General features: G+C 41.0%; 1 protein-coding gene across 1 annotated transcript in view; it reads right to left on the bottom strand.

The window, feature by feature from the left end:
* Positions 1-2,500: 2,500 nt before the first annotated feature.
* The window catches only part of CCDC13 (coiled-coil domain containing 13), a 498,753-nt gene continuing 476,752 nt past the window's right edge, over positions 2,501-24,501 (bottom strand). The window contains exon 16 of the mRNA XM_086941089.1: positions 2,501-6,492. Coding sequence (XP_086797215.1) covers positions 6,333-6,492 — 160 coding nt within the window. The 3' untranslated portion in view covers positions 2,501-6,332. The remainder of the gene's footprint in view (positions 6,493-24,501) is intronic.

The raw sequence follows: 24,501 nt of genomic DNA, 5'->3' as shown, positions 1-24,501 counted from the left end.
TTCTCCATTGTTGGAATCTTTTATAGATTCACATGCTTGACTCATTAACCGGCATCGAAGTGGGAGTCCCTACGTAACTTATAATAACAGTATTAAGCACTGACAGCTGTGAAAGTCCTAGACAATGCCCACCTTCTGGGTCTATCTACCTCATTCTCAAGGTGAGGTGAAAGTGCACCTTGGCTCTCCCCTCCCATACGACTTCACACTTTAGATTTCATAGCACAAGAGGGGAAATCCAAACCCCTAGGCGTATTGTGTGAGGTAAGCCTCTTTTTGGGGAGGAGAGTAGGTTTCATGTGACTCTATGAAAGATTCCAATGCAGGAGAACCACAGTTACAGGTAACTGACACGTTTTTTCTCCAGCATTGGTTCTTTCATATATGCACATGCTTGAATTTAGGTAGTAAGAACTGTTAGCAATTTAGCATATTATGTACAATACATGATGATGGTGGGAGAGAAAAAAAACAGACACACCTATGTTTATCAATGTCGTTCCCGAAAAAAGTGCTCATAAAATAGCCATGCTTCTTGGAAAATGGCATTTAATTGTTAACTTTACATGGTACCAAGAAAGATACTAGAAGCGGATTAGATTTTCCTATCTGTTTAATTATATTGAAATAAATTCTAGACATCTTTTAACGTAAAGTGAGTGGATAGTTCCTTCTACTGGACTGGTCGGATTTTGAAAGAATGCCTTAAGAATTACAGGCTCATTTAGGAAAAGTTCAGTTGCTACTTTGGATTAGTCATTACTATGACTTTGTTTTACAAATTGCAGGGAAGCCTTTGTGATGTAAAGGCGTAGATCTCACAGACTCTACTTACCAATGTTTGGCTAGTAGAAATGCAGCTTTCCAGGTAAAAAATTCGAAAGTTGCCTATGTATAGACTCAAATGGTACTGAAATGAACTGCAATAGTATTGTATTTAATTCCCAGGTTGCTGGAGGTGTTCTATATTATGGGAACACTCTGAATAGACTTTTTAGAAACTCCTTTGCCACTCTATGAGACTTTATACGTGGCTAATTCTGTATTTATTTAAAATGTAATATTGCAGTCAGGTGAACTCTGACTGAGACATGCTTAAGACCAGATTTTGCCAGGTCTCGAAGATAAGGATGTATCTGATGTGCTTACATTGAAAAGGATGAACCTATTGGGGACCTTTTCCATTTACAATTGGATGTGGAATAATGTCCTTGCAGTCTTAAGAGATAACTAGTTATCCAAATTCATGGTGCTCAGGAGTCAGTCTGCTGATTTGATCGATTTTGGATTAGGGTATAGCATCCAACCTAAGAATCTAGAGAGGTCTGTTGCCAACTCTTGGGGAATGGGTGAGCGCTGCCCTAGGTGTGGCTGGTCTGAAATCCTTTTTATCCTCTGGTAGCAATTAAATATACAATGAAATATGCAGAGTTATGTCAAAACACCTCCGCATTATATATCTGCCTATGATTTCCATGGCATTAGCAGCCTTTATTGACAGTCACCATAGAGGAGAATCTTTACCCCAACGTGTTCATTCTACGTTCTTATGTTGATGCAGTACAGGGGGCCAGCAGTTTCTAGTATCTTCGCTGTGCTGCCTACATGACAATGGAATTAGCTTTAGGATGACCCAGGAGGCATAGTGGTGAATTCACCGGGAGCGTATATCTTTTTTTAAATTTGCAGTACTACAGCTGCCACAGTAGGTGGAGTTTGCATAAGTTTTCTACTCTCTCGCCAGATGTGATGTTTTAATGGGATTGCTTTGACTGATTGCCGGTTCTTTAATGTAACACAGGAAACAGTCAGTTTCTTTCACTGACGCAGGTAAATTAAATCTCTTTGCCGCTCTTTCGATCAAAGAGTAGAAACTGCCAATATCATCAGGTGGTGAGTCAGCAGGTATTGATGTTGGCGGATTTTCATCTGGTAGGATGTATTCATCCTGTTCATCTCACCTCGCTGGGTAAGTTGGGTGTATTTTGCTCTCTTCTACATCTGTATATTGGAAATCATCTGATGTGTATATCAGGGAAAGTGGTTGAGGCACATCTAAAAATTGTTGGATCGGTTGATGTATAATTTAAGGCTTTCTTCAGATGTGCATGGTGCAGGTACCCTAGAACTAGGCTGTAGTTGAGAAGGAGCAGGTGTAGGCATTGACATCGAAGGTGTGTGGTCAACGAAGTCTCAGAGGAAGCCATCGACAACCATCATTGATGCTTGTTTCATCGCAGACTCCAACGTCCATGGGCGAGCTGTTGATGGCTCCATTCTAGATATATCCAATAGTTCCTCCCCATGCTGCCTCCTCACCTTTGAAGTCGTAGATGAGTTTTCAATGACTAGTGTAACTGATGACGTTGTTGATTGGCTCCACATCGATGGTGGAATTACTTTCAGTTTTTTTAGTCAGTGGTGACGATGGTGGAGGCAGAGGTTGGGAATGCCTCTTTTTTTCTGGGGAAATGTACATTGTGATTTTTTCAAATTATTATTTTTTGCCATTTGTGTTTCACCTCCAGAGCTCAGCTCTGTAGCCTTGGCTTTGAACCTTGAGGATTCTGCTTCATTAGGTATTTTCTTTTTTTCTCAGATTTAGAGGAACTGACCTCAGATTCATCCCCTGAAGAAAGGTGTTCAGATGCGTAAGTCTTTTTGGATCCATCTGACAAGTCTCCCCTTACAGTCATTGATGGTCTTGGCAGAAAAGGTCCTGCAGATCTGGATAGAGGAAGTATATGCATCTCATTTGAGCGTCATCAGGAAAAACCCTCATTTTGCCACAGGATTCAAAAGCCTTAAACAAACTCTTTTGGATTTCACCATTGAGGATATTTCTCAGATACAGTAAGGTAATGAGTTTACCTAAAGCCTAAGAAAAAGGCTAAAAGTTTCCTTGGCTGCATTTGAAAAAGAGAAAAGCTCTGGAACTGCCCTCCAAATGACCTATGGTAGAAATCTGAGAGGCGGTGAACCAAGGAGCACTCTCACCTCGCTGGCTGATGTTTGGGACCTTTAGAACAAGATGGATAGGCTAACAAAGAGGGGACTGTCTCTGGCCTTTACAGCTGTCACTACCCAGTCCTACCATTTTAAAGTCCCCAAGGGGTTCCCACTTTGACGACAGTGAATGATTCAAATGTGAACCTATTAAAGATCCAAAGCTGGAGAACCAAAGCAGTCTAACATATGTTGTATTAGGAGCATTGCAAAGGAGATGAGCATGACTTTTCATTACACAGCCCTATATTAGGCTGTTAGAACGGAAACCATTCCACATACTAATCTGGGAATGCACACTTGAAGAACAAATACGGCAACAGCATGGTCGGATAACAACATTAAAGATTTTACAGAGATTACCTGAGTAAATCTCAATTGCGTCAGATCACTTAATCGGTAGCTATTCAAAGACATTGCAAGGAAGAAATCAAACTATTTTGTGCATAGATTAGCTAGTGAGTGGTGTAAACCTGGAGGAACCCCTGAAAAGTAAGTACCTGTGCGAGCTCTATTAAGTCCTTATTGGAAGACAGAAAGGAAGACAGGTTACTAGAGGTGGAAAGATAATACTTCTTTAAGAACACTAGAAATTGCAGAGGTCAAAGCGATAGTAGGTGTTGAGATACACAGTGGTAGGAAAGTAGAGGGTATGGGATTGATAACAAGTACTTAATTTTGAAGACCCCTAGAATAGCTCAAGCTGGATTAGGAAGTAAGGTTTCAGTAGGAAGCTAAATCTATCCCAATGAAAGAGCTGGACATTCATTTGTACACAACAGAATTAAGGTCTACTTGGAAGGAGATGCCAAAACACTAACAAGGAGCCAGTTAAAAACAAGTACAAACCCTTTCAGAAAGAGAAACATTTTCACTCAAAAGGAATTGTAATGCTATGAAAAGAACAAAGTTTCTCTTTGCAGAAAAAATATAACTGAAGATATCTCGGCATCTTCACCACCGAAACAAAGCCAATACTTTGGAAATAGGGATTAAAATGAGGAACTACTATGGAGATTTAAGTGACAAAGGATCTTTAAACAAAAAAATTAGAATCAGAGTTCATAATGGAACAAATGGTCTCTTCATATGTAAGATCATCAATAAGAGAAAAGAACGCTTTCAAAATGGATATTATACTAAAGCCCAAGAAGCAGTTATACCCATAAGTATGTGAGACGCCATAGTTCGTAACGTAAGGTTTTGACCTCTCAATGACCAGAAGACTTAAACAACCAGAGAAACTAGGTTAACATAGCAGAAGACAGAGACGAAAAGCTGCAGACTTCAACAATCAGCCAGAGACAGAAAGAGGTAATAAATAACCCAACAAACTTCTGATAACATTTACTTTCATTAAAGACAAGGCAACTGAATTGTATTTCTGTCTGTCTGTTTGATGTCTGTTTAGTCAATCACTTGCTGTCACACATTCTAGTGCAGGGTCATGGGATAGGACGGGAGCTTCATGGTTCACGAAATACATCCTTCTGTGACAGATGAGGTCAAACCCATCTTTTCATTAACACCACACTCCACAAGCAACGGGCCACTCCCCAATGTTGGCTTGACCAACCACTTCATTGCGGACTTTAAATTACGAGCCTAGCACAAAACACTCCACAGATGGCTTTCCCGAGCATGCAGCCCATGAGAAATACATTCATCAGCTCAAGAGAAATGGAAAGATATCCTACTAATGTAAACATGTCCAACTGCTGCATGCTCATTTAAATTACCAAACTCATCCACTTGAAAAGATATTCATGGATACATACCATTAAAAAATAAAAGTGGTACCACTTTCCTCATTATACATTGCTAGAAGGGGAAAAGGTAGCTCAGCTGAGGGAGGTAGCAGTACTAATATAGCTACTGAATGTTTCAAGGAAGCTGCTCCCTTCTCAGTCTTAAGCATCTTACCCTTCTTCTGACAGGTAAGTGTACACTATTTTAAGGCTTTCACAAATAGCCAAATAAAGAGCAGGAATTGTTGTAGAAATGCAGAGTTACATGTAAACCTCACTGAGTACTTCCAGACAAGCAGCTGAGTGTAGTCCTCCCTGTAAAAACTACAACGATCTGCCAAAAATGCACTAAATTAATATGCAAGGACACATGTGAATATGATCAAAACCCAACAAAGCACGAAGGAACAGCAGAAATAGTAGGCTGAAAGTGAAGTACTATGAAATTATAATGCAATTTTCAGAACATAATGTAGACTCATCACAGCATGCATTATGCACCATCCTATAAATTTCCTAAAATCGCACAAAATAATTTGCGGTGGTGTTTGTCAGTGATCCTGAGAACATCAAAAAGGACTGCTCACAGCTTCAACTTTCTTTAGTTGTATTCTGCTGAAATGAACTTTGGGGTCCAAAAGTACAACACAGTTTCAAGTTCCAAAGCTTAGCTTGTATCGGTAGAAGGAATGTACTATATGCCAGCTGACTATTCCTTCCAATGTGTAAACCCGTAGGGGACAGATTCGGTAAGAAGGATGGAAATTAAATATTCTAAATTAGCCTAAGCCTAATATTTTGAAGGCACTGCTATTTTTTGGGGTGGAGGGAAGGGACAGAAGGGAATTTCTGAAGCAGTACTACTTCAAACACAACTATTAAAACTGTTTCCTTCATTTTTGTTCCAAGAGATTCTGAGGGTAAGACTTTCTTTTGCTTTAAGCCTTGAAGGATTCATAGGCTGTTGCTTTGCCTCGCGTCTTTAACTCTCTCACAAGGGCAGAAACTAGAAGTTGACCATTCTGAGCAAATATCTCTCCTCAAAATATAGCTGTAGTTTGTGAAATTGATTAATGCTACACATGCCCATAACCATAACACACCATTTTAGCTATTTTTTTCACTATACATCTATCATAGTTTTCTTTGGGATCCAGTACTCTGTAGTTATATAAAAATAGTAGCTTACAGCGGAATATCGGTCTCGTACACACAGGTAATATTTGGAACTTTGAGAAGTTAAATTTGGGGTAAGTCTCTAATTACCCTGACAGTGGAGTCCAATTTGTCACAAAGGCCCGAAACTCAAACCTAAGGCAGGAGGTGAAATGGAAATAATATTGCACTTTAAGAGCTTGTGTCTTGTAAATTGCTTTGGAGTGAGACTGCCTTTAGCCACTTCAACTGCCACAGCTACAAAATTAATTTTACTGATTCTGAGTGGTAAAAACTGCAGATAAGTCCACATGAGTTTTCTCTAGGAATTTCTCATGGAATTTCTGTATGCAAATTGGGAGACATATTTTTCTGCAGGCTCCTCTGCTCCATTTTGATATAGTTCTGCTTGATTCTGTATCACTAGACCTTTTCTTGCTTGTGATGCCGCAGGGCTTGAAGAAAGATCTCTTTCACTTGAGCCATCATATCATGGTATAGTTTAAGGTCTTCTTCTTTTGACTTAAGTGTGCTCTTCAAGGTCATTTTGAGTGCCTCGTTCTCATCCATCTGGATAGCAAGTCTAAGATAAAAAAAGAAAGAAAAAGACATGAGATTTCTATAAACAAGGAGCCTCCTTTTCATATACATTAATATTTTCCTTAACCCAGAGAGGTATAGAGCCTTTTCTATCGAGGAGGGGGTCTACCATATATCAAAACATAGACTCTAACTCGGTTTTTTGTACTTTACACCCACCCACTATATATCTCACTGTTCCCTCTCTACCTATACATAACCTTGTCATCTTCTTCAGTATTGTTACCACTCCTAAATCTGCTCAAATAATATATTTTCTTGATTTACACAATAATTCCCCTTTTCACTTTCTCTTCAACTAGAGTTTAAAATCTGACCTTCTACATTAATTGTTGTCCTTCCTTTTTACATAAGTTCTCCTATTATATCCACCTCACCCTCTGGGTGCTACATAATTAAATATTGCTCCTGCGCTCATACCTTAATTTCACTGGAGTCATCTGTCTCAAGGACCGCACTTACTATGTATCCCTGGCTTTTTCACACACTATAACTATTATTAGTAGTAGCATTATTATTGTTACTTTTATTACCATTTTTGTTATTATTATCATAATTATTAATATTATTATATTTTTAAAAGAGTGTCTGAGCAAAAGCTACCCGGAGTTCGTATGGAGAACTAGGTGTTGACCATATCTGGAGGAATAACGCAATTTATATATTTTAAACTTTAGCAATTTATTTATTGTGCAAAATGGCAAAGCATGTCTGTGATTGATATTGTTGTTTGATAGCCACCACATGAGCCAAGATGACATTTTTCTAAGCACTTCTCTGTTGACGCTTTGAGAAAAAAGAGAGACTAATATAATAAAAATAGGCCATTTGATGGATGTCCTACTGACTAAAATCCCTCACAGAGGCAGCAGAGATGCATCAAATGCTTCGTGAATGAGTAGAGGCCACTGTACAAGTATGAAGCAAAAGTGAAAAGGCAGTTGTTAGGAAAAGCCACTTTATGCCTCACTGCTGTTAATTAACACAAAGATATCACTGCATAACCATGGGTGTGTTTTCACTTCTCTACGATAGTGTGAGACTAATACATATAAGGTAAGACGCTCCTTGTATTTTTTTACCATTTTTTATTTAAAAGTTCTGTTTTGGTTTAGAAAAAAAATCTGCTTTGAGGTTCATAGTCTAGCTGCGACTGCTACAGTCCCAGGGCCAGATGTACAAACATGTTTGCATGCGCAAACGGGTTTGGAACATATTTGCGCATGGAAAAACTGCATGGGGAATGTACAAACCCTATTTTGCGAGTCACAATTTATTGCGACTCACAAAATAGGGTTTTGCGACTCGCTATTAGGAAGGGGCATTCCCTTCCTAATATCAAACGCAACCCTAAGCAACAATGTTTTGTGTCCGCAATTGCGGACGCAAAACACTCGCAAATTACCACCCTCTTCAAGATGGTGGTAATGGGGTCGTAAAAGGGAAGGGTTCCCCAGGGAACCCCTTCCCCTTTGCAAACGCAGTAGGGAAAAAATAGAATCAAAAACGTTTCATTTTTTACTTTTTTAAATGCATCCAATTTTTGTTTAAGGAAAACTGGCTGCATTTTTTTAAACTGCTTTATTTAAAAGCAGTCCCAGACATAGTGGTCTGCTGAGCCCAGCAGGCCACCATACCTGGGAGGGCCTGCCATTCCCAATGGGGTTGCAAATTGCCAGAGGCTCATTTATATTCATGAGTCTCTCTATTTGCGACCCCATTGGGAATCACTAACAGTTTGTTACACACTGATGTACATCCTAAATAGTGCCTCGCAAACGGCAAGTCGCAAAAGACTTGCAATTTGCGAGGCGCTATTTTGGCCATCGTACATCTGGCCCCCAGTCCTGTATCATACAAGGCAACAACTGGATGGATGTGCTCTAACATTCTTTTCAGCAGGTGCCTGGTTCTGGGACATGGCCTGTTATTAAGTGTCGATGAAATCTTGAAGGTACCATTCACTTGAATCTGATGGGCCCTCCCCAAAAAGATAAAAACCATAGTGAATAATCTGCAAGATGGTAGGCGAGGGTCTCCTCTGATAGTACAACACTATCTGCCAACCCACCTATATCAAAACCCAACAATGGAAGGAAAAGTTACTTACTTGTAACCCTAGATCTGAATCATTATTCAGAAAGCTCTGGGGGTTATGTGTGAATCGCCTAAAATCTATGTTGCTCCCAATGGGGCCATTGAGGGGAGTAGAGCTTGAGCGGCTTACTGCAGCGGGCCTCCCATGGAAGACGCATGACCTGCGTTATCTGGGTAAGTACACAGCACATGGGGTGCAAAAATGTCATGCTCTGAATAGGGGTCGCATGCTCACCCACCTCCGCCTGGCCATTCATTTCTGGAACACCCTGACATTTTCCCTGATGGCAAAAACAGCTTTTATAAAAAATGGTCGTACTCCCTCGTTATTTGTATGTAATGCAGGGTACTATGTATGAAATCCCCTGCAGTGTTTTACGAGAATTAAATTGAATCATACATGAATTACTGTAGGCGGAGAAAAGACGTAGGGTAGGATTGTCAACGCTACAATTAGAGTGGGATAGGGGCTGCATGGAATTGCCATAAATCAAGCTGTACTATTTGGTGTCACACCTTCAATATGCAATTCATCGGTTTGATGAGGAGCCAAATTGGGAGAAATCCCTGCTGTTGGGCACATACGTCGATGATGATCTTGGGCCTTATCGCTTCATGGTAACAGAACACCCAGGACTTTATCTCATGTGATTAAACTGGTAAGTAGGCTGTGGGAATGGGCAGTACGGGGGTGCTCCACAGGGCGCCTTATGCACCAGACCTGAGTGTATGGAAAATCAGGCCATTTGCACAAATAGTGAAGAAAATGGTTTTAGATCAATGACCGGAGAGGCGCTGCGTCACCCGCGCGGCAACTTCATCACATTATATGACCTAATTGAAACATTTGGGGATACGAGTTGGCCTAACGGCTAGGACGTCGACCTCGAATCTAGGGAACCGGGTTGAGTCTCGGCAATGACGCCGAACATCTTGTGATTCTGGGCAGATCACTTAATCTCCCTGTGCCTAACAAAAATTAACTTTTCTTCATGTACCTTTGGGTCAAGTTTGCGCTATATAAAATTCCGTAAAATAAAAATTTAGGAAGAGGACAGTTCCTTCAGTATGCAAAGATTGTGGCCACATCGCGTGAAATACGGCCTGGGTTCCGTGAGGCCACAGTACCCACACAGACACTTGTTACCCTATTAACAATGTCCGGAGGTCAGAGAGTCTTTACTTACATATACCATGCCCTCTGAACAGACAAGCCGCAAATCCCCATAAAGATTGAAGACACGTGGTGTCAGATGTGCAAATTTCCCATTACATCAGCAGAATGGACAAAAATACATACAGGAGTAATGGAGCGCCTCAGAGAATTCCAGATTTAAACTTATCCAACACCACATAATACACATTGCGTACCATAACCCCTAATTTCTGCATGCTATTTACCCCGACAGGAATTGCGGGTGTGTGCGTTCCGGACATAAACTGGTGGACTTTTCCATGCCTTGTGAGGTTGACCTCGAATCACACCTTATTGGGATGAGATATTAAAAGACTTACGCAGGGCTACAAGTTGGACAATCCTGTGACAGCTCAAACACTGTCTCCTGGGTCTAATCCGCACATAGAAAAAATAGTCACTTACCAGACGCTTTGTAATACTTGGGTTGACACTGGGCATGAGGCACATAGCCATTAGATGGCGAAACCCTAGGCCTCCCTTGTCAGCTAAATGGCTGAGGGATATAATAGAATGGGCTGGGGTGGAAGTAAATCACATGAAAAAGGAAAGACCAATTGATAGACTGGCAGATGACCTACTTGCATGGGGGGGGGCTTTGATTCACGACTTGACTTCTGAGGACACCGACGCCTCGTCAGCTGCTGGAGAGACGTCAGCGGACGAGGCTCCTAGACCTATTGACTCACAAGCAAGGTGACCAGAATTCCAGAGTTTTAGAATGGAGGTATCTAATTTTACCCTGGTAATGTTAAGGCCTTCCACTACTTGGGTGTTTTATTTGATGTTAATAATTGCTGGAAACCCATCATTGAAGTAAAAAGATCAGAGTCTGTCAAAACAATGGGGGTCGTTTTTACTTTTGCACATAGGCTTGGGTCCAGGGTACCAAGGGATCTACTAAAAATCTATCAGACTAAGTGCATTGCAAAGCAGCCGGATGGAAGTGACGTCTGGCGGCACGTTAAGTTGGATCGGAATCCAACAACGGAGAATATTTTTTTGCGTAAGTTGGTTCAGGTCCCTCAGTCAACCCCAGCATTTTCTATACATTAGGAACTGGGGATTGGTTATGTTTCAGACCTGATATCCCTAAGTGCTGGATTAAGATCTGGAGCAGGGCGTAGCTGAAGTTAAGCCGGTTGATTCTTGAGGACTAATTGGCTTTGGATCGGGTTTTTAGTATACCTTGGTTTGTGCATGTTAAGGCCGACTTTGTCTCCATAGGTAGGCCGGACATTTTCACTACCAGACCTCTCTCTCCATCCAGGAACTGGGAAGTGTCAAAAGGTTGTTTGTGGAATGATCCTGCTTGGAGAGAGAATGTCTAGAACTCCAGAAGCCTTCAGTTAGGGATCACATGCTTTTTACAACTGTGGAGGGGATGGAACCATATTTGGTTTTGGTTCGCTCCCAGCACGACAGGTTATTATTGGCCAGGTTCAGGTTTAATTAATTGCATCATATTTTGGCGTCGCCATGTGGGTAAGTTCGGGCTGAGGTAAGGGAACCCTGCAGCTGTGAAAATGTGTCTCCGCAGGATGTGCTCCACTTTACAATGGTCTGCCCTTACTTCAGCTGGCATAGTAAGCATTTTGTAATCCCCTTGCTGAAATCATTGACTTTTAAACAAGTCAGGCCTGCCCTGATGTACCTTTAGATGCTTTCTACATAGCGGATGAATTTTACTGTTTTATTTTTTCTTATGCCTCTTCCCAGAGTGTCTGGAGGACCTCGAGTGGATGAAGAGGACATAGGGCTCCAGGACTGGTCCCCCAACATCCTCTTCCTCGATTGGGACCTCCGCGGAGTCTCACTCGACGGTGTCGGCTGCCGAGCCGCAAGGAGCTTCATTGCCCGCTTCCTCAAGGCCTTCGAAGCCATGGTCCGGCAGTCCGAGCGTGACTTAGAGTCGTGGTCCCGCTCGAGACACCAGAGACACCCCCTGTGGGGGTCGGTAACCAACATCATGCAGTGGCAGGCACCGCACGGCTTAAACCTGCTTCCTCGAAGACATACCTTGCCTACGCATTCCAAATTCGACACAAATCAAGAAAAACCTGTCAAAAAGCGACAGAGTAGCTCATCCTGGAGCAGCGATTAACTGGCAGGGAAAGAAAAGAATTGACGTCCGCGCGCCTGGGTGGGGCCTATAAATGTCCCGCGATGTCATAACTGACGCTACCGACGACAAAAACATTACACGGAGTCGAATGGAGTCAGCCAACGGCTTGCGCAAGGGGTATTGCTCAGCAAAAGTTTCTGAATCCAGACTGACGCCTGGGAAATTCAAAGGTAAGGAATCTGCAGCTAGAAGTCTCTATCTTATCAAATTTTTAATACATTTGAGAACTCTGCTCACACGGCCTTTAAGGATCAGATCTCAGTTAGAGCTTGATTACCACCCTCTCTTGAATTCACTACCACTTCTCCTCAAGAGGATGACCTCAGTCCACCAAAGATATTCAAACTAGCATTGGAGGTGATTGGCACCAATCTCTCAGTAATTTTTAACACAATGTTTTCCACAGAAGTATTTCCTCCCAGATGGAAGCAGGCTGCCATATTTCCCGTAGTAAAAAAGCGGGAGACAACCATGACAATGCGGGCTTTACACCGCGCTGGCATTACGACGCTGCCATTACAACGTAAGTCGTTACAACGACTTGCGCTGGATGGCGCTAGAGACTAAGGAAAAGTAGATTTACTATTCCAACACCTTCCCTACTGTTACATAGGCTGGAGTTGGAAGAGTAAATCATACTATTCCAAAATCCAGCGCCTACAGGCAAGTCGTTGTAACGACTTGCGTTGTAATGGATGCGTCGTAATGGTAGTGCGGTGTAAAAGCCCGCGTTGTCATGACATACATCCGAAAAAAGCACAATCTCTGCTCAGCCGATCGCAATAACTACCACCCTATATCACGCCTCCCCCTCTCCTCTCCTCTCCTCTGAAATTGTCAAAAAAATAGGAACCTAGAACTTTCCAAATGTATGCATGACAACCACATTGTGGAGCCGACTCAGTTTGGGTTTAGACCAGAGCATAGTACAGAAACTGCCCTTGTCAAAACAATGGAATAGATGATGGCCACGTTAGAGAGAGGAGGATCTGCCGCCCTCATTCTCCTTGACCTATCTGCTGTTTTTGATAGGGTTGTTCATAAGACTTTGATCCATCGTTTAGCAGTGACAGGCATCAAGGATAAGGCTCTCTCCCTGCTCACCTCCTTTCTCTCGGATAGAACTCAAACTCAGGCTTTAGGCAACTTCAATTCTGAACCTTTCACTTTGCCATGCGAGGTCCCTTAGGGATCTGCGCTAATTCCACCTCTTTTTAATATTTATGTGTCCAAACTTGGCCCTCTTATTAACAGTTTTAACCTTGATCCGACCTCCTATGCTGATGATACCAAATTTGAGTGTTGCAGCCTTCAACAATGATCCGTCTGGACCCATACAATTTCAAGAATACATTAGAGCAGCCGTCTCTGTATGAGCAAACACTGCTCAGAGGTGGTACTGCTTGGAAATCTCTCTCCCCCCTGGTCACAGCCTGGTGGCCAAACGTGCTCAGCCCCCCTCCAATCCCTGTGCCCAAAGTCAAAAGCCTAATTGTCATTATCAATGCCTCAGAGCACAAGTCTCTGCAGTGGTATCTTCATCCTATCACACCTTTAGGATGATTATGAAGATTCTGCCATACATTTCGGATAATTCTAGGAGAAACGTGATCACTGCATTAGTCCTGTCAAAGTTAGACTTCTTTAATCACCGCTACATGAACCTACAAGAGAAGCTTACTAGTAGACTTCAACTAGTTCAGAACGCTGCAGCTAGAATGGTCTTGTATCTCCTGAAATGTCACTCAATTTCCCTCTGTCTCCGAACGTTGCATCGGCTCCCTGTCCGTAGCCGGTCAAATTCAAAGCCTTTTGCTTACCAATAAATGTCTGCACCACTCAGGACCAGAATTCTTGAGGCACTCCATTACATTCTACAGGATCTAAAACACTAGTGATCCCCAGAGTCAGGAAAGCAGACTGGGGGGCTAGGAGTATTGCTGTCAGTACAGCCAACCTTTGGACGAAACGTCCGGCCCACATCAGAGCCATCCCATCCATCCTCACATTCAGAAAAGAGATCAAGACTTGGCTCTTTAACAACTAAGTCGCTCCAACTTCTGTGTGTTTATGCTCAGCCAAGACACCCAAGGGTATTCACACACTTTACAAAATACCTTAACATAACATAACATTGGCAGCTTTTGTTCTTCCACAGCCAGTTCAGCTGACAAACAGTGATGGCAATTGTAAGCTATAACAACCTATGGCCAAAGAATTGGAAATATTTTCTAAAAAAAATCAGGGTTGAATAACACAACAAGTGTTCTGAGAGCCTCTTAGAGTGAGCCAGAAAAACGAAATTGAGCTCTCCAGCATCTACCAGTACAAAGCATGATGGGATAGAGCAGTTGCTGGCTTCTTATAGCAATAGTCTCTCTTTTTAATCTGACTGCATTTTCCTTCAATACTTTTTTCTGAAAGGATTCCAGACTGCAATTTAAGACTAGGATGCAAAGTAGTTTTAGGCTATCATCTACAGATTTGTATTCATTTTGTTAAAGAAAGAGTGGAAAAACAGTGGAATGTTTGTAAATTGGCCCCGTAAAAAGACTGCAATTATTTCTATTGGTAGCACTTACAGTGCAATTGGATTGCGATGTATTTTGCTATATGTACACATTTTCATATAGATTGGAAAGAAGAGTTACGTGATCCAGTGCAAGGGTGGGGAAATTCTGATATTTAGGATTATCAAAAAGGATTCTACAATGAAGACAATAAACTTGCTATTATTTTTTCTTCACGGCCAGAATGTTCACTGAAGTCATAAACAACTGAATAAAGTCACCCGTCAAAGAAATAATTAAATACTTTTTAAATACAACAATAAACATTATATTGATATAGAACAAAGTGGGTAGTTTTAAAGACAGATACATACCATAGCACATAATGGGCTAAATTATCTAATTGTCATGCATTGTAAGTAAAAAGCTCTGACAGTTAAACTGAACTGAGAACTAACATTGCTGTATACAAATAAGCCTTGCTACTTAATGTAAAGGAATACACAAGGAAAAAGTGAAATGCAGTCTGATAGGTAGCAGTTTTAAAAAGCTGTACTGGCATTTATTTCAGTTCTTTTTGAGTAGGATTAAGGGATCCATAATTTACACCTTTACTCATTCAAAAGACATTGATGGAGGGAAGAGTGCATTTTTTATGACTTCAATGACCACTGCTATGACGGAGAACTAGGTTTAAAAAGCACATTTGTCATTCTCCATTATCGGATTTTCATTCTTGGTCAAATAACCGGATAGTACAAATATTGCAAAAGCAGAAGTATCCTATTATGTGCCTTGACCCACTTAGGTTTCAGCTCTGGAGTTCTAGGCAAAAGTGCCTGGAGAATGAATAGCCGGATCTCTTCCTAGTTGTCTGGCAAATGTCAGTAATTTGTTTGTTCGGGGAGTAGCTGCTTTCTCTCTTATGGAACAAGCGGTCAGTTTACCTGACACTAATTATTAGGCATCTCATAGCACAAGGTTAAACACCATAAAATCCATATGGATATGGTGTACGTAGAGGATGACATTCCAGTTCTAATGGGACCATAGTGTAAAAAGATCAAGAGTAACTATGTACACTTCCACAAGAGGGATCCGGTTTCGAAAGAAAACACTCAGGGGCAGATGTATCATCCGTTTTTTTTGTCGCAAACGCTGCGATTCGGAAAATAGCAGTGTTTGCGACAAAAAAAACGGGATTTGGAATGTATCATTCAAAAAGCCTCGCAATATTAAGGAATCGCTAATTTAGCGATTCCTTAACATTGCGAGGCTTTTAAGAAAATGCAAATTGCGATTTAATATTTGAAATGTATCAAGCATTTCAGTGTTGCGATTTTTGACTAAGAATTCGCAAATTACCATCAACTTGTAGTTGGTGGTAACTTGCAAATTCTTTTCAAAAAGCACTTTTTTTAAATTCTAAAGGTGCCATATGACGCACATACATGCCCTTAGGGCATGCATGTGCGCCATATGCGTACACATATCAAATTCAGGGGTGCAGCAGGGTGTCCTTAAGACACCCTTGCACCCTTGAAATTATTCTCAATTTGCGATTAGCTAATTGCTAATCGCAAATTGAGTATAATTTTACATTCATTCCTATGGGCCTCCTGGCCCATAGAAATGAATGGGAAATTATTCCTTAATTGCGATTAGCAATTTGCTAATCGCAATTAAGGAATTCTAAGGAATCGCTAATAAATAGCGAGTTTCTACATACATACCATTTTGCACTTTTCAAATAGCGATTCCTTAACAATCGCTATTTGAGAAGTGCAGAATGGTATCTTGATACATCTGCCCCTCAGAGAAGTAGCATGGTTCACATGAAAATTAAAAACAACATTTTGGAGAAAAGCGGGATGAGTTTCCTTAACCATTTTACTAGAGTGAAATACTGTGTATGGTTCTTAAGGGAGCAGAGCAGGAATATCGATGTAGAAATATCGAAGGACCTAAATATCGCTGTAAAAATATTGTGGAGAAGAAACATCGACAACAGAAATATCGTGGACAAGAATATCGACTGACAGGTGATTAATATTGATTTAAAAAATATTGATGTATTAAATATCGTTTACAAAAATATAGTCGACAAAAATATCGAATTATTAATAATGTTCTGTATTTTGTGGTTTTATTGAGAATTGTTAGTCATTTTATTATATGTTTTAAAATGTTAGTATTTATTAAATTTATTTTAAGTTTAATTTTGTGTTTTTAGTTCTGTAGCAGGTTGTGGGCTTATAGGGGAATAGGGTGGGAAGTAATTTAATTATATAGATTTAAATAAAAATGTATAGTAATTAATAATTTTGTATTAGAATTTTGTGTTTTTAGTTCCGTAGCGGGTTGTGGGTTTATATGGGAATAGGGTGGGAAGTAATTTAATGATATAAAATTTATAGAATAATAAATGTGTTATTTGATTAATTAATAGTTAATAATTAGTTGTTAATAATTTTCATTAATGTATTAATAATTAATTATGTTAATTGTTTGATTAATTTTAGGTGTGTGTTGTGGTGTTTACATGTGTTTACATGTGTACATGGTGTGAAGGGTGGTAAGTAATTACTTTTTTATTGATTATTTATTAAAGATTTATAAATTAATTTCCATTAATTAATTAGTAAATATTCATTCTAATTGTGTAATTATTTTAGGTGTGTGTTCTGGTGTTTATATGTGTAAGTGGTGTGAAGGGTGGTAAGTAATTAATTTTGTTTTGATTAATTATTAAATATTTATAAAGTAATTTCTATTAATTAATTAGTAATTATTAATTGTAATTGTGTGATTAATTTTTGGTGTGTGTTATTGATATTATAGTGTTAATGTGTATTTAAACATTTTTTATTATCTTTGTTAATACAAATATATTTAATTTGATATAATAACTATGTTAATATTGGAAATTACATTTAATAAAAATGTTGATGTTTTTGATTTTTATTGTTGTGGGATCCAGCACTTTCCCTACTGTTGCACTCATCGGAGTGGGAAGAGTAATTTTTACCCCTATGCTATCCAACGCTTTTCCTACTGTTGCAGTCACTGGAGTGGTAATAGTGATTTTTACCCCTACGCTGTCCAGCGCTTTCCTTACTATTACACTCCCTGGAGTGGGAATAGTAATTTTTACCCCTACATTATCTAGCGCTTTACCTATGGTTGCACACACTGGAGTGGGAATAGTAGTTTTTACCCCTACGCTATTTAACGCTTTCCCTACTGTTGCACTCACTGGAGTGGGAATAGTAATGCTTACCCCTACGTTATCCAACCCTTTCCCTACGTAGGCTAGAGTGGTATATCTGGCCTAGTACTCTGGACAGCAGATTTCATCGGCCTCTTAGCTTATTGTAAGGTCTTTTTTTAAATATGAAGTAGATTTGCGGCCAAACACTATCTCGGCTACTCTGGAATGTCTTGTTTCAATCTCAGTTGTTGGAATCAGTGTCAAAAACGTTTTTTAAAAATTCCATGACCAGCTGATTAAAAGGGCATCAGCTGCTGCCAAAGGTTTGGCCGATCTGTATACACTTTAAATACACATACTACACATTAGACAACATAGCAATAAAGAATATTTATATTCCAATTATTTTTTTTCTTTGTATATAGAACCAATAAACATAATGTTAGAATGGAAATTCCTTCTTCCTAGCCATGATATTTTATTGCGCCAATATTTAAGAAAGGAAGGGTTTTCTTTAATAGAATTAGTGACTGGGTACAGGAAAAGAATGTTTTGATTTCATATCAACATGGTTTTAGGGAGAGGTTAGGTGCAATGGAGCAGTGCTTAGATTGTCTTACAGGGTATTATATTGTAGCAAAGCACTGCCCATTGTACCTATCATTTATGAATTTTTATGTACTTTGGATAAGGTAAATCGAACTATGCTTTTACTTGACATGGGTCTGGATGCCATGCCTGGTCATTTTTTGACAACCATGCATCAAAATGTATTGGCCAGGATTAGTTTCAGACCTAAAAAGGAACTTTTATACTTTGTTACATTGAGGAGGACAGCGTAGAGGAGTACAGCAAGAGCGCGTCCATGCTCCACTTTTGTTAATTTTATATATTAACATACTCAATGAACATTTGAAATTAGTTATGCAAGATGTCCCATTGTTCAATACTGTCCCTCAGACAGTGCTTTTGTATGCGGATGATGCCGTACTCCTTGCATGCGCTCCAAATGCCTTACTTTGTTTGGTCAGAGCGTTTGTACAGTTAATGTCTAGCTTGGATCTAGCAACATACTTTTCCCAGTTACATACCTGGTTTTTGTTGCAAAAAGCATTAAACTTCACACTCTTTCCATTAATGACTATAAATTAGTCAGTGTGTTCGGTTTCCCGTATTTGGGGGTAGTAGTTGAATCCAGTTTATTCTGGGCTAGCAATATCTCAAATCACAGCTTGAAGTTAACCCAAATATTTAGCTCTATCTTTAATGTGAGCCAAGCTGTGGGTGGTAAGCCAATTCCCGCTTTTTTGGAAATTTATCAAAAACACAATTTGTGCTAATTAATAGTTATGAGAATGGTATCTGGGGCTACGCAGACTGTCAAGCGCTGCAGATGGAGGAAAACCATTTCAGTAGGCACCTCATTTCATTTTCCCATTAATCTTCCCATTATTTTTGCCATGAACAACCTGACCTGGCGGATCTTGATGAGCTGGGAACTCTTATGTTATGGCTCTCGTCTGCAAGAATTCCCAGGTTACTTTAAACCAGGCGATATTTATAGATTGTTTAAGTTGTGATCACAGGCTAAAAATACCAGGTTTGCCTTTGTTAAAATACATTTGGGGAACTGGGCAGGCCTGTTTTGTTTACAACGAACGACCATTTGTAAGAATTATAAAATGGCTGTTGAGGACATTCTTAGAGTACAGATATCGGCAATGAGAAAGTAATGAATTAAGAAATCCATTGGTGCAACAATATGCAATTCTCAAGTCAAATGCTGGTATAGATCCATTTTTGATTCGAGTCCTCAGTAGTTGGGAGAGGGCCATACTATTGAGCGATTTCGAGCTGGCATGATTATCCATCTTTTGTGTTTTCCATTGGGGCTATTTGATATTCAAACTTTTAGGGGCCTATTCCGATGTCGGACGGACCTGAGTCCGTCCGACAACGGTCAGGAGCCATAACCGACCAACCTGCTGTGGTCGGTTACGGCCCTGCAAGTACGATGCGACCGAACACTCGTATACTTCACAATGGAAGCATGCATTCCAAGCGGAATGCATGCCTCCATTGTGAAATGCAGGGGTGCAGTTCATCCCTGCACCCTGTGGCCGGCACCCCAAGGTGCGTGCCACTGGGTGCAAGGATCAACGGAGGGGCACCATAGGCCTCACACCCATGGGGGCCCTGCTGGGGGCCCCCAGAGACAGTTTTCTAATGCATTTTTGTGCCGGACACACCGGCACGAAAAGGCAATGAAAACCTGCCATCGTACTCCCTCGGTCGTAAAGAGGCGACCGGGGGAGTACTGAATGATTTCCGGATGGCAGACGGGCTCTCTGAGCCCGTTGTATGCCATCCGGACATCCGAGTTGGATTCCATTCCGTCGGAAAGGAATCTGTCCAACACGTTCCGATTCGGTCAGAAAGGCTCCGAACATGGTTTGTGTGTGCCGGTGTGACAGTGTTTAATACAAACTATTCTGCATTTTATATTCTTTTTTAATGGTGTTTTTAGAGCTCAATTTTTTATACCACTTTTAAGAGCGTATACATTAAATCAATGTAGAGCAACTCTTCGATTTCTGCAAATGTTACCTGATGAGGATGTATGCTAAAGAATAGGGTGCATTCCTAAATCTGCTGTATATTGTTGTAAATGTTTGAATTTAAATTACCATCTTTACTATTACTGTTTTATTGATGTATGTACTCATTATATTCTATATTACTGTAAATGTGTGAATTTTTATTAACTATTTTATGATGATTGTTTTATTCATGCATGAACCTATTTTTGTGGTTTTATGACTGTCTTGGACTTTCGTATAAATATGATGATAATGATTAACATAATAATATATTAGAAGGAGCTACAAATGTGAAAAGTGCTAGAGTGAAATGATGGCGTGAGTCAAATGTGCAAGAAAGAGTGCGACACAGGTGAGGCTTGTAAAAAAAAGTCTGTCAAAATGATCAAAAGATAAGTTACATTACACTGTTTAGTTCCTGTCTCTCAAATTGCTTTAATCAGATGAAAGCTAGGAGAGGCATGTGTTATGGACACTATGGCCCCAGGTTTGACGAGGAGCTTAGATTAATGTGGCAACAATGTACAAAGCTTGAAAGATCCTGGCGCAAGCTGTATCTATCTGAGGACAAAGGCCATAATAAAAAGAAGCGGTTTATTTATCTTTGAGGAATAAAAAGTAAGTGTCCCACAGCAAACCCAAAGAGGTTTTTAAAATCACTCAGAGGTTTATCAATCTTTCCGCTCTTTCTCAGTCCCCGGGAGACTCTTCGAAACTTTGTTCTCAACTTTCGGACTACTTTGAGAACAAGATTCTGGGCATTATAGAGACTTTAAATGCAGCAGGAACGAGCAATAGTTCTTACTCTAATGGGTTAGAAGGCAGAATGTGCCTACAGCTATTAATAATTGTGAGCTCAATTTACCTGGAGGTCAGCCCTTGATAGCTCCTTCCTTACACTCCTGCTCTTTGATGGAGTTCTAAACCATTTTGTTGAAGGACTCTGAGAAAGCTCTAAAGGCTTGTAAGTAGGGGCTACCCCAAAAACCCTAGTCCCCTCCAGATTCTGGTTGCTAATGCTGAAGCCATCAATCCCTTCTTGAATGCTCTTCTAAAGAACTCACTGCACCAGGCCACAGTCCCCAGTCGTTGGAAGAAAGCCAAGCTGATTCCACTGCTTCTAAAACCTTTGGCTGACTACATCGTCCTGGCCAACTATAGGCCGATCTTCCGGTTGCCAGCATTCTCAATGATCCTTGAAAAACTGGTCAACATCCAATTTTCCAGTTATTTTGATGTGAACCAGTTGCTGCCGCCTTTGCAATCGGGTTTTTGCCCAGGACACAGCACTGAATGCACTCTGGTAGAGGTCTCTGATGCTATTAAACTAGCTGTGAACAACGGGAAGAAAGTTGCCTTATTGTTACTGGACCTTTCAGCGTCGTTTCATACGGTCACCCACCCTTTCCTGATGCAAACCCCTTAAAAGTTTGTGGTTCCTCAGGGCTCTGCCTTAAGTCCAACACCATTTAATGTCTACATGTCCCACTTGGCAACCATGGTGGAATCCTTTGGATTGCAGGCCATCTCATATGCTGATGACAAGCAGAGTCTTCTAACTTGGGACTGGAACATCTCTAGCACGCAGAAAATATTTGAAGTGTCTCTGTCAGCGGTGTTCCAGTGGATGTGCTGGAGTAATCTCCAGTGCAACACAATGAAGACAGAGGTGCTGGTTCTTGGATCTCCCCCCACTCGTTGTGGGGTGAAGTCTGTCCTAGTTCTGCTCCATTTCCCCCGACCCCTACCACAGTGGTTCTATATTTCGGAGAGAAGTTTGATAACAACCTGTCCTTTAAACCACAGCTGGAGAGTGTAGTTGGGACCGGTTTTGGCCTTTTCTGGTTTCTAAGGACGTTCTGGTTTCTGTTCCCTGCTCCTTGCCAGAAAATGGTTGTCCATATCCTCATAACATCTCGACTCGGCTATGCCAATGCATTATACTGGGGTTTCACTCGGTCCCAAGTTAGGCGACTCCAGTTGGTGCAAAACGCTGCAGCCCGGCTCCTGCTTAACATCCTGAAAAAAATATCTGTTCAGGCTCACCTTAAGATGTTGAATTGAGTACCTATTTGGGCGAGAGAGAAGTTCAAGGAGCTTGTGCTAGCTCACAGAGCTTTCTATAGCCTAGGCCCCAAATTTCTAAGAGACTTCCCCCTTATCATCCATCCAGAAACTTTACACTCTGCTGCAGCATTGCTGGTAATGGTGCATAAGACTAAGAGGAATAGATGGGGAGGCACCTCCTTTTCTGATTGAACTTTTGTGCGCTGGAATACTCTTCCATGCACCTTTGTGCCATTTAACAGTGGCTTGAAAACTTGGCTATTTAAATGTGCCTTGTAACTATTGCTTTTCTCTTATTAGAACAGCGGTTGATGAACCTGTAGTGTTGGGACACTCTCTAGAGTAGCAGTCGATTTATGAGTTCAATTTGATTGATAAGCTCCCCTTGGAAATCCCAGTCTTGGTATTATTCATTGACAGTTGCTGCCTGCACTTTGAGACAGGACTGGTGGCAGCTTGTTCTGCACCTGGAGTGTCAGAATCTGCTTCAATCCTTAAAGTTATCTCCCAGGTAGCCAACTTAATAGAATTTCCAACAGTTTGTGATATTCGACTGGATAAACACTGCAATGCCCATTATAAGTTTGGTGTGGCTCATGATCACGTGTTTCTGCCAGTTCGCGAGGGTTTTGTACACTTTCGCAAATTGCGAACTTACCTGTCGGGTCGCAAGTTTCGCGAACTTGTTGTTTCTACGTGTCCAGCCTGTTTGGGACACTCTTCTTCATCACTGCCACTCTCTGTCACCACTGCCAGTCTCTGACTACTCATGCCACCCTCTGGCCCACCCATGCCACCCTCTGTTTCATCACCACACCCTCTGGTTGTCCAGTGTACATTATTTTCGGCAAAGCAAAGCACACCTTCCCTGCCTCAAGTGACCTGAATTAATTTGGGGCTGATTCATGTGTCACAGAATATTTTTTTAGCTGGCACCTGCTTCCTTAGTGCGCCCTGATTAGTGATCTTTTGCACTTGCTAAGTGCTTTCATTGTTGCAAAATTAGTTACAACACCTGCCCTGCCCCAACTGACAATAATGAATTAGGGGCTGATTAATGGATTTTAACTTCCAGCCTGGCTCCTGCTTGTCTCCCTTAGCTGTAATTCAGGACCTTTGTGGCATATGTGTAACTATTCTGAGGTTCAGAGCAGGGTCACATACTAGTTTCAACTGGCAACTGAACTCTGGAGGGGCCCCTCAGGAAGCACTCCAGGAAATGGCTACTAATGATGAGCCTGAACTTTTGAACCTGGTAAGTAGTTACTTTCAGTTTTGCTAAAATCGTATTTCTGCAATTTTGCACTTATTCGCGGGGCGCGAACTCACGCGAACAGTACGAGCAGTGCGAGCAAAATCCGCTGCTCGCGGATTTGCGGATTTTGCGGGAAATTCGCAAATCTCGCGGATTGCGGATTTCCCGAAAATCCGCAAAATCCGCGAGCGGAACGGATTTTCCGCCCACGCCTACATGTCAGCAAATAATGTACTGCATCATCAAAGGGAATTCTCTCACAGACAGGGTTGCATTTCTTTTCCCTCCAACTGAAAAGCAGTGTTACTGCTGTTATCAGCTCAGCAATATACTGTGTGCTGGCCCCACAAGTAAATTAGTGACCTGTTTCTTAGTTATTTTAGTGGAATAGAAAGTACCATTCCAAGGCACATGTGAACAAAGGGGGAGCAGGGCTATGGTCTCTGCATTGCAGCTGCATTGGAAGGCCCCTCTTTGGCACTAAAGCTGCACAGTATTCCTGTGCATTCCATGTCTGCTAAGCCTTTAGCGCTGGTAAAGCAGACCAGGTAGTACAGCCCTGGGGTACATTACTAAACATATAGACTAATTTTACTCACATTGAAAGAAGTGTGCAGTACCATATTCGTTTGGTATGTTTTTTCTCTAACTGGGCAGAAGCTTCGATGAGTGTTCATTTACATGGCTGGCTATGGCTAAACTACTGTTGAAGGACAAATTCCTAGATATGGAATCCTTTTACAGATGGGTATTGACAATGACACACACTTCAGAGGCCTTGTTGTTAAGGAAATCTTCAAGGCATTTCACTGTACTCAGATAGTCCAGTGCAGGTTCTACCCTCAATCCTCTGGGACAGTGGAACATCATAATGGAATTCTGAAGAACAGGTTGCCCAAGATCAGTTTAGACATAAACCAAAATGTTCCAAT

Source organism: Lissotriton vulgaris, chromosome 10 (genome assembly GCF_964263255.1).
Source record: "Lissotriton vulgaris chromosome 10, aLisVul1.2, whole genome shotgun sequence".
Taxonomy (NCBI): domain Eukaryota; kingdom Metazoa; phylum Chordata; class Amphibia; order Caudata; family Salamandridae; genus Lissotriton; species Lissotriton vulgaris.
The sequence above is the reverse complement of the archived record's forward strand: the minus strand, read 5'-3'. Positions and strand labels throughout refer to the sequence as shown.